The sequence below is a fragment of the Penicillium griseofulvum genome, assembly GCF_001561935.1.
Source record: "Penicillium griseofulvum strain PG3 chromosome Unknown contig_80, whole genome shotgun sequence".
In the NCBI taxonomy this organism is placed as follows: domain Eukaryota; kingdom Fungi; phylum Ascomycota; class Eurotiomycetes; order Eurotiales; family Aspergillaceae; genus Penicillium; species Penicillium griseofulvum.
In genome coordinates this window covers 3,374,325-3,385,948 of record NW_024467471.1, presented here as the reverse complement: position 1 = coordinate 3,385,948, position 11,624 = coordinate 3,374,325, and the positions used below count along the sequence as shown (strand labels likewise).

The 11,624-nt window shown below is 45.3% G+C and overlaps 3 protein-coding genes across 3 annotated transcripts; 2 read left to right on the top strand and 1 right to left on the bottom strand.

The window, feature by feature from the left end:
- Positions 1–1,739: 1,739 nt before the first annotated feature.
- Positions 1,740–3,543, bottom strand: PGRI_022320 (putative alpha-1,3-mannosyltransferase; the record flags this gene model as incomplete). Its single annotated transcript, XM_040789945.1, has 2 exons — positions 1,740–2,227; positions 2,295–3,543. 2 exons carry the CDS (start codon positions 3,541–3,543, stop codon positions 1,740–1,742), a joined length of 1,737 nt encoding a protein of 578 aa, XP_040646898.1.
- A 2,978-nt stretch (positions 3,544–6,521) lies between these two features.
- Positions 6,522–7,750, top strand: PGRI_022310 (DUF3712 domain-containing protein; the record flags this gene model as incomplete). The annotated part of the gene is made up of 5 exons (XM_040789944.1): positions 6,522–6,682; positions 6,733–7,154; positions 7,204–7,218; positions 7,274–7,398; positions 7,451–7,750. 5 exons carry the CDS (start codon positions 6,522–6,524, stop codon positions 7,748–7,750), a joined length of 1,023 nt encoding a protein of 340 aa, XP_040646897.1.
- Positions 7,751–9,476: 1,726 nt separating this feature from the next.
- On the top strand, positions 9,477–11,254 carry PGRI_022300 (sugar porter family MFS transporter; the record flags this gene model as incomplete). Its single annotated transcript, XM_040789943.1, has 6 exons — positions 9,477–10,311; positions 10,366–10,406; positions 10,465–10,733; positions 10,787–10,869; positions 10,917–11,002; positions 11,057–11,254. The coding sequence occupies 6 exons, from the start codon at positions 9,477–9,479 to the stop codon at positions 11,252–11,254; spliced, it is 1,512 nt and encodes a 503-aa protein (XP_040646896.1).
- Between the last annotated feature and the right edge of the window lie 370 nt (positions 11,255–11,624).

The following is an 11,624-nucleotide window of genomic DNA, read 5'->3' as shown; positions in this document are numbered from 1 at the left end:
ACCCTCAAAGTTGGAAGATCCATCCATAGATATAAATAAGACGAACAAATGAGGAAGAGAAAAAAAAATGATCCGTGCCCCAATTACTTGTGGTGGGGGTCGAAACCCTGACCACTTTCATCATCACTGAGCTTCCCAATGCGGTATCACCCGTGCTCACTGTTTCACTCAGCAATCAGATGACCTCATGTCTCTCACCCACTCGGCCATCCAGGGAGGATTCTGGCATATTACATTTAACTTTGGTCAAGTAGACCATCTGGGCAACATTGAACCGAAATATCATAAGCTATGTAGCATCACTATTTACCATCTACCTCCCCGGGCCTTGCTCTCCCTATTACGAGGCCAGTTCATGCATCCTCACCTGCATTACTGTTTACGGGCCTTTGTTAAGTACGTTGTTGACGAATCCTTTCTTTTGCAACAACTCTGCCAAAATCTCAGGGTGCCATAGGCACCTTCCCGTTTCAGCTTAAACACTGCACCTTCCCGTTTTGGACCAAAATATAAACAAAACGTAGGCTAAATGGAACTATAAGGATCATTATATTGTCCCCAAAGAGTCCCTCCTATTAGAAGGGCAGGTAGTGTCCACGGGTACCATTCCAATCTACATACAAGACTGCAGGCTGACTGACAAACCTTTTTGTCTCTTTCTTTTAGTTCCTCACAGGTCCAAGTTGATCGAGATGAGGTGCGGAGCTATAGGGTACTTTAGATATAACTACTTCCCATTTACAGATGAATCCGGGGTACGAGGCACGTTGTCGACGAACTTTTCTTTTTATAGACCTACAAGCTCTACTACTAATCTCATGTTTTCGTAAGGGTAATCCCACACAATCCATCCATACGCTGACGATTGGCAGGTGCACTCCTATAAAACACTTCGTATCTCATCTTGACACAATGGATAAATGTATAAGTTTACATACATGTATGTACATTTGCGTTATCAACCAAGTGTGTTCAGCCTGTATGTATTTAGACTCGTCTATACAATTTTTGATAAATTCTTTGTCCATTAAGATATTGATATATATATAATTGGATGGGAGGAAAGCGGAGAGCAAAACAGAAGTCTCATTGCACTGCAAGCCTTCCCCCCTCCATCCAAAGGCCCATCCTTCACATTCTGTATATACTCTTCCTTTCTTCACATGTGTGTGGGGGTTTCGCTCGTCCTGGTGTCTCTAAGAGTATAGAGCATGTTAAACTGGGTAGATTTCCAATAAGGACACAGATTCAGAATACCAACCTTGGCGGTTCCTCTCGGAATTTGAATGACTTAAGCCCGTGTACCAGCGATTTGATTTGCATCGTCTATCAAATATATCAGCTTAACGATCATGATGGAGATACCATATTGATCCTTACCATATGTTACTGTGCCACTAGGTAATTAAGATGACATCAATGCGGGCACGACGTGCCTTCTTCCGCTGCCCGTTGTCCTTCTTGATCGCAGCGCCCCTTGCATTTTTCTGCTCACTATTTTTGAGGGAGGGCGGTGGAGGAGGAGGTTTGAAAGATTGAAAAGTCGACTCGGGATAATAGTTGCGAAGGAGCGTTGGAGGAGGAAAAAGGAAAGAGGTGTCGTGTATCCTTTTTTGCGAAGCCATAAGGTTGTTTCCATGCTTCTTGAGCTGACACTTGTCACCCCAGTCCTTAATACCTTTTGTTTGCGTGCACACTGGAGCATAGTCAATGCAGTCAGGATATATTCTTCCCCTGTGCTAGTTATCCACCGTCTTTGCTATCCCGATCAGCGTATCGATCCAATCGCTCTCCTCAGTTGTAAAGTTCTTTGCGGGGGAATTTGACAAGCAGCAGAGATTGTGCTCCTCTAGTTCCCAGGCTGGTGGAACTAATGATCCACTCTGCTCTTCCATATACATCTCGAATTTTCCGAGAACCCGTTCACTCGCAAACTTGTTCTCATATAACCAGCCGTTGAACCATAAAGGGCGTTGCTCACGATCCAAATGAAGAAGTTGGGGAGCACAGATAGTGAGGTCGGGCTCACGATCAGGCACCATTTCGCGCCCTATTTCCGGTGGGGCCACTGCAATTCCCCCGATGAACGTCGGTTCAGGCTGTTGATTAGTGGGGTTGGGCTTGGTAGATGGCTTGGTTATGCCCATGACTCCACAGTTGCCTGAGTGGAACGCATAGGAAGTATCACCAGTGAGTTCCCAGCCTATCCAAAAGGTTTCCTTATCACCTATGCAACTCTGTGGTTAGCAAATGAAGAACAAGAGTGGGAAGACACGTATCGGGGCAAAACGAACCGTATACCATATCATATGTCCCTACAATGTCCCCACCATTCCCATTCCTGTCTGGTCCATTCATTCTGCATACAAGTAACAATGCGATAAAGTGCATCCACTTATCCACAACAATGACTCCCGACTCTTGTACATGCGCGCTCTCCCCGGTCCACATTCTGGTATGTTGCACAGCTGGTGAAATCGGCTTCGGCAAGATCTGCTGCAACCATTCTTTCTTACTCTCTGGAATGATATTTCTATCTCTGAAGAAAAGGGCACCCGTACGCACGTACTCCTCGTCATCAAATAGTGATTCGGGGTTAACGAAGAACAGCGAGTCGGCGTCGATGAACAAGACTTCGCGGAAAGATGAGAAGAGAATGGCAAAGGGTTTCCCAGCCCATCCGTTGAGTTGCCAACCTTTATCGTTAACTAGTGTAGAGAGGTCACGCGTTGTGACGCCTGGTAGCGCCTCAAGCTGAGTCCGGAAGTCCTCGCTCAAATCGTTTTCGCCAAGATACATGACCTCGACGGGAAGATCGCAGCCCAAGAGACGAAAAGAAGGAATGGCAGCCAGTAAAAAATGCGCCTGTCCATTTCCCGCTGTCGTTACAATACCGCGGCCTCCATGACGCAAAGAAGCGTGCATGCTCATATGATCTGCAAAGTATGGACTCGTCCACGGAAACAGCAGCGCGGAGAATTTGGCGAGGAATTGGCGGTAAGATTCGTATTTGTGCAGCGCGTCGGAGAAGGTCGGCTCGCTGAACTTGTCGCGCAAGTAGGGGACAATATCGTCCCGTACGTAGGTGTGATTATCGTCGCTTTTGACGAGGTGGACATCCTCCCAAGCCTCGAAGAATTGTTTATATGCGCGTGTGCGCAAACCGAGCTCGTGCAGTTTTGCCTCGCCCGTGCCGACTACTGGCCGCAAGAGCTCTCGACGGTATATTTCGTTGGGAATTATCGATAGAATGTAGTCAAGAGAGGCGTCAAAAAGATCAGGTTCTAGATACTCTAGATTGGTGTTGGTTTCGGTGTTATTTGGCTGGTCTTCTACAATTTCTTGCAACTTTGGAATTTCCGCAATGGAGTTTTCATCGGGCGTCTCTTGCGAAATAGAATCATGTTCCGACTCCGTATCTGTGTTGACTGAGGAAGTCGATTGCACACTTGGGTCTGGAGCTTGTGACCTAAAGAGCAGAAATGATATTATCAACCACCCGGCTACTACCGCGATAATGAACTGGGAGGTCCGCAAAAGCATGCTTTTTCGTCGTGTTTTGGCTTTGGGCCTCGGATGTGACAGCGACCGGTGGTCTTTGAATGAAACTGAATATGGGAGCATGACAGAAAGAAAGAAGAAAACAAAGGGAATGTCTAAAAGGACCCGTGGACAACTCAGACTCTTAACACCGCGTTCTATGCCATTTCTAGTTAGCGTTATCCTGTTGGTCTAGATCCATGGATCTTTTTGCACTTTCTTTTTTAGGTTTCTGCGCTTTTTTTTTCCCTCCTTAATATATTTAATTTTGGCCCCCAAATATGATTCCATATTCCTCGTTTGTCTGTCTTTGATACACTTCAAGAGACTTTACTCTTCCAGGTTGCTCTGGATATTGAGATTCTATCGATAACAATTACTGGCTCGAATCTGCTAGAAAATCACAGCTTCCTCGCGGGCCGGGCCGATCTATGTTCCACCTTTCGCCCGAGGACTGGAATGGTAGAGATTTTCGAATTTCCATATGTTGTATGAGATAAAACTTGATATTTATCACTACTGTCTAGTTATATGGAGTATACTTTTGCATTGTAGCTGTAACCAGTTGGTTGTAGACAAAATCTTACACCAGCACCCCACTTTGTCAGATTCTTTCCCGTGCTTATTTATAGGGTTCCACACCCAGTACGGAGCAGAGTTCAACGCCCGTGAGCGACACTCATATATCAGACGCCAAAAAGGGTTATAACGCCCCAGAGAGGAAATTTTAAATTCATTGCTGACATCAGCAAACCCGGGGTTCACGCGTGGAGGGGTTGACGCCACGGGTTCAGCCACGTGGAAAGACCCAAACATGGAGATTAGTACTCCGTACCCATGGATTACTTCTTTCTGGGAGAAGAGAAAAATAGACGCAGAAAGCTCCCGGATTTAACGACTATTTACTTGGTTCAGCAAATCTTCCAAGCATACAAATAAATCCTCAAACACACCGGGGGCAGGCTCGGGCTTTCCTCCGCCGGAAACACCTGAGACACCTGAGACGGGGCCTCCGCCGAGCCATAACAACGTCAACGCCACTACCGTTTCTGCCTTTGCAAATTTGGAATGCTTTGGTCGCACCCTCCTAGGCATCACGGCCTTCTATGCTGCATCTTACCTACTGCTTCCAAACACGAGGTGAGAATATATCTTACAGCCTACACTAGCGCCGACCGGGCAACCTATCCCTGCCGAGTTGCTAGAAGCATTACGTCAGTTTTTCGGGAGGTTTGAACGACCGTGATTATAAAAATCTAATTCTAAAATGTCGAATTTTAATTTGCGTCTGTTATTTATGTTATACCGACTAGGAGATAGCAGAGAATATGAGACAGTGTCATCAAGGACATCGAAAGAGACACGAAAAGAGACATGAAAAAAAAACCCCCTGAGAATATACCAAGAGAGGTAGTGCCAGTTTTAGGCTACCCAAGTATATCTCTTTGATATACTTCATTTCCTCTATACATGTAGTTATAATATCCTTTGTTAAGAATCTAAATCATAGTTGCACCTGCTTGGATGTGTCGGAAGCGATGATCAACGACCAACACGGGCAGACCACACAAGGGCGATGACCGCCCAATCTTCACTGAACGGATCGACCTGGCATTCGAGCATGATACGATCAATAACTAGGGATAGTCATCCGGTTTCGCAGGGTGTGACATGCAGTCTTCATGGTCCCCATGTGGCCGTCAGTATTCATCGTTGATCATCGCTTTCGACTATCCAAGCAAGTTCAATGGTGAATCCGCTTGTGCTGTGTGTGCGGTGGAACTCGACAAACTTTTTGTTGTGAATGTAGAGAGAGATGAGGAAGAGGGAGAGTTCTTGATTGTAAGATCTATGGACTAGCAGGATATTTATTCCCTGTATATTTAGCAAACAAACCAGCAAACCACATAGATCTCAGTTTAAAATGGAATTAACCACAGTAGGAATGGGATCATCCAATAATAGAAAAGGAGGGCCAAGTTATATATTTGTATTCAGTCCATTTCAGTTGCCTACGCTTGCTATACCAAAACTAGCCCAAGGGTAATAGGCATTTCAGTTACCGGAGTATCCAGTATAGGTTGATGACTGACTTGCATACTTGGCCGCAATAAAACCGACCATTGAATCCATACCGCTCTTGAGGAGTTAGAATTTAAGGTAATCTGCTATGCTTTTGATTTCTACTTGGAGAAGCAACAATAGCCTACTCAATGAGATATTTCTTTAGCAAATGAACATGAGTCATGTCGTCATAATAAATAGCCTCCAGAAACTATGTACATATGTTGTAGTTCGATCATCGCTGTTCAAGATGAAGCTTCCACCTTTTACTCTTGACACTACAACATATATATAACTATAACTCGCTTAAATCCCCAGATTCATCTTTGCAGGTCGTTTAATCCACAGCCGAGGCCTGTCTCGTCGATCATTCTACCAAGTGCACGATCTGCAATTTATCAAACGCCATCGTGCTGATCACGTATCCTATACGAGGAGTATGAGGCACTTGACCCACTTTTAAGCCAAACTGGTTAGCTATTGAAGGTCTTGATTGGTCGCTTGGACTACTTTTCCAACACAAGCACTTTGCTTTGAGCCTCGTCTTCACACATTTATATACCGAAATTTAGTTCCCAAACTCGCAATGAAGCAACTTTAGTTGATGCTGGACGAAATACTTATGACGTCAGTTGGCGAGTTTGCGCAAAAATATTCTCGTTTAGAATAATTGCTGTGCACATCTCGCTATCATGTGAAAGGCGGGTCTGATCGACATGGGGTATACCAAAACCCGAAGCGACGACTAGCTTATGGAGTTCCTTCACTCACACCCCATATTTGGCTCTTCTCTACTACAACACCGTACGCTACAGCATGGGAAGCAGTTGTCACACTGCCATCTACTGGACTTTCACCGTCCACGACCTAGGATAAAAGCAAATATTCTAGCACTCATCAACATTGTTGCATCTATCATGTCAAAATCTGACATCTCAAGTAGTTCCGAGGCAGATGAGGCGCTACCGGCCCCAGAAAAGTCGACCTTATGGAGCCGCTTCAAGTCACATATGAAGAGGTTCTGGTGGGCATACTTGATCGCATTCTGCATCTCTGTCCTAGTCATCATTCTCCCACTGTGAGTTTTATCATAAAAGATTATAATTTTTTATACTAATAATTTCTCAGCTTTTATGTCGGGATTCCCAATTTCGCGAACGATTATATCAACAAGTATGAGTATGATTACGATGGCCTCGAGATTACCAACCCCCGGCCAACCGCCTTCCATGTCAAACAAAAGCAAAGCCTTCAAATGGGTGGATTTAGTGGTAGTGGTCATATGAATGCGTTCAATGCCACATGTCGTCTCGAAGACACTGACGAAGTTTTTACAGTCTTCCAAGTGCCTAATATTGCATTTGGAAACGGCGCCGCCCTTGAAATAGACCAAGATTTGGATTTGTCGTGTGTCGACTGTCTGTCGCGATTGGCCTCTGCAGCTGGATCTAACAAGAGCTCTTCTATTTTGGTTGAAGGTTCGCCAGATTTGAAATTTGGATCACTGCCAACCGCTCATTTGACCATTCATAAAATAATGGACGTGGGTGGTGAGTATACATTTCCGATCACATCGATGAAACAAGCTGACAATATTAGGTTATAATGTCACAGGTGAGATTTGCCCTGATAAATTGCCACTGGGGGTAAATATTTCTAACATTCGCAGACTTTATCAATGCCGAGGGAGCATTTAACGTCACCAGTCTAGAGTTGCTGGACCCTCCAGTTGATGGATACAATTTCAATGCCACAATCTCCGTGCGCAATCCGAGTCCGTTCATAGTTGAGATGGTATATCAATGCATTCCGTACATAGGGTATATTTATCGACTAACATGTTCAGGGACATGTGACTTTCAATCTCACCATGGGTGGTTCGGACTTGGGATGGGTCGATTTGCCCTATCTGCGTCTGGAAAAGACCATCAGCAACACTGTGGTACTCGGCTCGGTTGATAAAGAAATGTTGATTCACGAGGCCATTTCGGGTGACGATGAAATTGGCACTGTGACTATCGATGTTCATGGGAGAAGCTGTTCTTTCAAGGGTGTCGATATCCCTTACTTCACAGCCGCCATCAAGGCTGTGTCTGCATCGGCAAGAATCGATATATTACAATACGCATCAAGTTTGTTTTCTTGATGTAGTATATATATGATCGTGAGTACTTATGGGAGATCGTGCTATGCGCCTAGACTATGAATAGAACCGTTCGAATATATACTTCGAAAATAGGCACATTCTCACCGCAAGTGACAGAAAGATAGCAGTTGTAACTAGCCCATAAATCCGTAAAAACAGGAAACAGATGTGCTGATCTTCCACTTTGCTTGTTGTTCACTGATGAAACTCCTTTGTCTTCCAATAATTCAACAATCCCATTCACTGACTCAACTCCAGTGGTACAGTTGTCATTACTAATTCTTTATCAAGCCTATCCCTGTTCAATCCATATGAAATGGCCCCCTAAAAGAAGTAAAGAACCCAAGTGAGTCTTTGTGTCTTTGTTTCTTCTACGGCATTATCTTCTTCTAACTCTAATAATTGTTTCCACTCAAGGGAAATTGCATAAATAGACTCGGTCCCACCCTCTTCCCCAAAGTCGTCATCATTCTGATTCATTCAAACCATCTGTGTCAAGTGCATCTTCACTGATACTGCCAACTAACCTCACAGAATCTCCCCCGTTACTCAGGTTTGTTGTAGCTTACTGACTTAGCACCATGTTTTCCCGGAAGAGGAACCCCGAGCAGCAGTTTCTACGCATACGTACTCAGTTCAAGGCTGACCTACAGCACGAAATTGACGCTATCATGGCTCGGAAGAATATTTCGCCTCTCCGACTGGCGCTGGCAGTTGACAACCTCACGGATCTTATTGAAGAGGTACGTGTCCTTGAGCGGGCTAGTCCCGCTATGTGTAGGGAGATGCCAAGATGTCGTACCGTACTTGATTCACGCGGCTATTACGGGTACAATTCTAGGTTTCTCGAGAAGACTCATAAGCTTGAAGAACACTTGATTACGCTCAAGGACAATATTATGCCCCGATATTTTGATCGGCATTGGATTACTCGTCAGATTGGGGCTGTGAGTCGATACTCAGATCTTTAGTATAGGCCAGCTTATGTAACGAGGAATTTTTATACTCGAACATGCTAGAATCTTTCGTAGTAGCAGTTATCCATAGACCTTGATATCTTCGGTTTGGTAAGGACTATGACCAGTAAGACCCACAACGTCGGCAGGCTGTCCTTTTTAAGCTCAGGAAACTAGGTATACTCTTAGATGTTAAAGGAGATTTGCGTTTAAAATCAGTACAAACGTCTCAGCCTCTCAGGGATACATATCCTTCAGGCCAGCTTGGCTATTTATCCTGCACAATTAGGTATAATAAATATTGGTTCCTTTCAAGCATATCCAACGATCCACTGAGGTGGCTCGCTACTTGCAGAAAATTTACGTACGCGGTAATGTAATCTGTTCTATAAAAAAAAAACACGATCAATGGTTTTGTTTCAGAGCTGGAGCCCAAAGCATGAAAGTGAGTTTCCAATATGTGAGCTCAGGGTATCAAAGGCGTTAATGGCGCTTTTCCAAGGTTAAGACTGTCTAACCCGCGCTTCTAAAGTTGGAGTCTCATGAAATTCGTCAGTGTGGGGAAGTCCCCGCGGGGAAACGTATGCGCTAGTCTTATTTCGTCCCGAAGGTGAACATTACTAGTCCCGGACTGTATTAAACCGAACAGCCAAGGCTTCTCGGGGAAGAGTGAACCGACATGCTATGGAGTTGAGTTGAGATGGTTGAAAGCGTGGAGAAAAGGACCTGGGGCCCCAACTTCTCTCCAGTTTCCCCGACCAAAACACATTATGGTTCTACGCGGAAAATACCTACACTGGGCTGTGACAGCAGCAAGCTGTCAAGCCTTCCTTCTTCTGGGATATGATCAGGGCGTTATGAGCGGCCTGATTGGCGCGAACAATCAATTTGGACAAACATTCAACAACCCCGACAGCACGATGCAGGGTCTCCTTACTTCCATCTACGATATCGGCTGTGCAGTAGGCTGCCTCCTCAGTCTCGTCATTGGTCACAAATACGGTCGCCGCAAGATGATCATCGCCGGTGGTTCAATCATGATCATAGGAACAATCATCCTCGGCACTTCCTTTACCATTCCTCAATTCCTCGTTGGCCGAATCGTCACCGGCCTTGGCAATGGAATCAACAGCAGTACCGTCCCGGCATACCAATCGGAGCTAGCTCGCCCAGAGCAGCGAGGCATGTTGCTATCCGCCCAAGGCACTGTTACAATTCTCGGTCTCTGCATCGCATACTGGTTGGACTATGGACTGAGCTTCGTGGATACCCCCGTTCAGTGGCGGTTCCCAATCAGTTTCCAGGCTTTCTTTGCCATCTTCTTAGTTTTGCAGATGATCCCCCTGCCTGATTCTCCACGCTGGCTCTGTGAACAAGATCGCAGTGACGAGGCAGCGTCCGTTCTGGCACGTCTACAACTAGAGCAGCCTGCTGATGAGTCGAGTCCTGAAGTCGTTCTTCTACGCCACCAAATCGAATCGTCTATCGAGATTGAGTCTGCTGGCGGACCCTTCAAGTACAAGGAGCTCTGGTCGGGTGGCCCGATGGGGAATCTTCGACGCATGATCTTGGCTGCTGTTGTCAATATTCAACAACAGTTCACAGGTGAAAAATACCAGTTCAGGTGCTGTAGAAGATTAGCATATTGACATGTCCTAGGCTCTAATATGATCAACTACTATGCCCCTATTGTCTACCAGGTATGCTCCCATTTCCATCTCTAGGTGAACAAGTGAACTAATAGCACTTCCACAACAGAATGCAATGAATCTATCTCGCAACCTATCCTTAGTTCTCGGCGGCTGCACCTCTCTCGCCTACCTTGTCGGCTCTGTTATCCCCCTGTGGAGTATGGATAAATTCGGCCGACGGGCATCACTCATGTTCTCCGCCGCTGGTCTCTGTTTCTGTTTCGTGATGACTGCTATTCTATTGTCGATTGGCACTGAGTCATGTGCATATGCAGCTACCGTGTTTGTTTTTATATTCCAATTGTTCCTTGGCGTTGGGTATCTCCCAGTTCCCTGGTTAGTTTTTTTTATCTTGCTTGTGATTGTGTGCCACTGCTAATAATCAACAGGTTTTACCCTTCTGAAATATCGACTACCCGGATCCGAGCCAGAGCTCAGGCTTTTGGTGGCTTTGTCAATTGGATTTGTGTTTGTAAGTTGACTAGTCCCTATGGGAAGCGACTTCGCTAATCCTCGAAGTTATTGTTGTCCAAATTACACCGACGGCAATTGATAATATCGGATGGAAAACTTTTATCATCTTCGCCTGCTTCTGTTTTGCCTGGGTATGACCCTCATTCTGGACCCAATTGTTATCTTTACGATACTGACCGAACAAGATTCCAATGGTCTTTTTCTTCTTCCCCGAGACTAAAGGACTGGAACTGGAGGATGTTGATCACCTCTTCTCGAGAGGTGGAATCACCGGAGGCGTTTGGGAGACCAGAGGATACCCGGTCCACCCTGGCCACCACCGAACTTTGAACACCGAGAGGAGCGAAAAGCCAATGAGTGAGACTGCACACATCGAGGTATAAGACTGAAGTTGTGCAAACTATGTCCTCTGGGTTCTTCTTGTCTCTGTTTTATGTTTATATGTTCTTAGAATTTATCAGAATATAGATTTAGATTTCACAGATCCTTATTCACTGTATTCTGTATTCTTTGTAGAAGTTGACCATGGTCGTGGTCCTTCTATCGGTCACCACTTCAGCAGTAGGTATATGAACAAAACGTACAATATAGACTTGAGGGCAATCTAAGCAAATTACAATGTGCTTGGTCTTCGCACGGAATTCTGGGTTAGATGCTAAGGCAATAGCACCGTTGTTGTCAGCATATATCGGGGTTGGCTTTTCAAGAAAGCCCAAGATAACCAAATCGATGAGCAGCTGAGGAAGCCAGGTT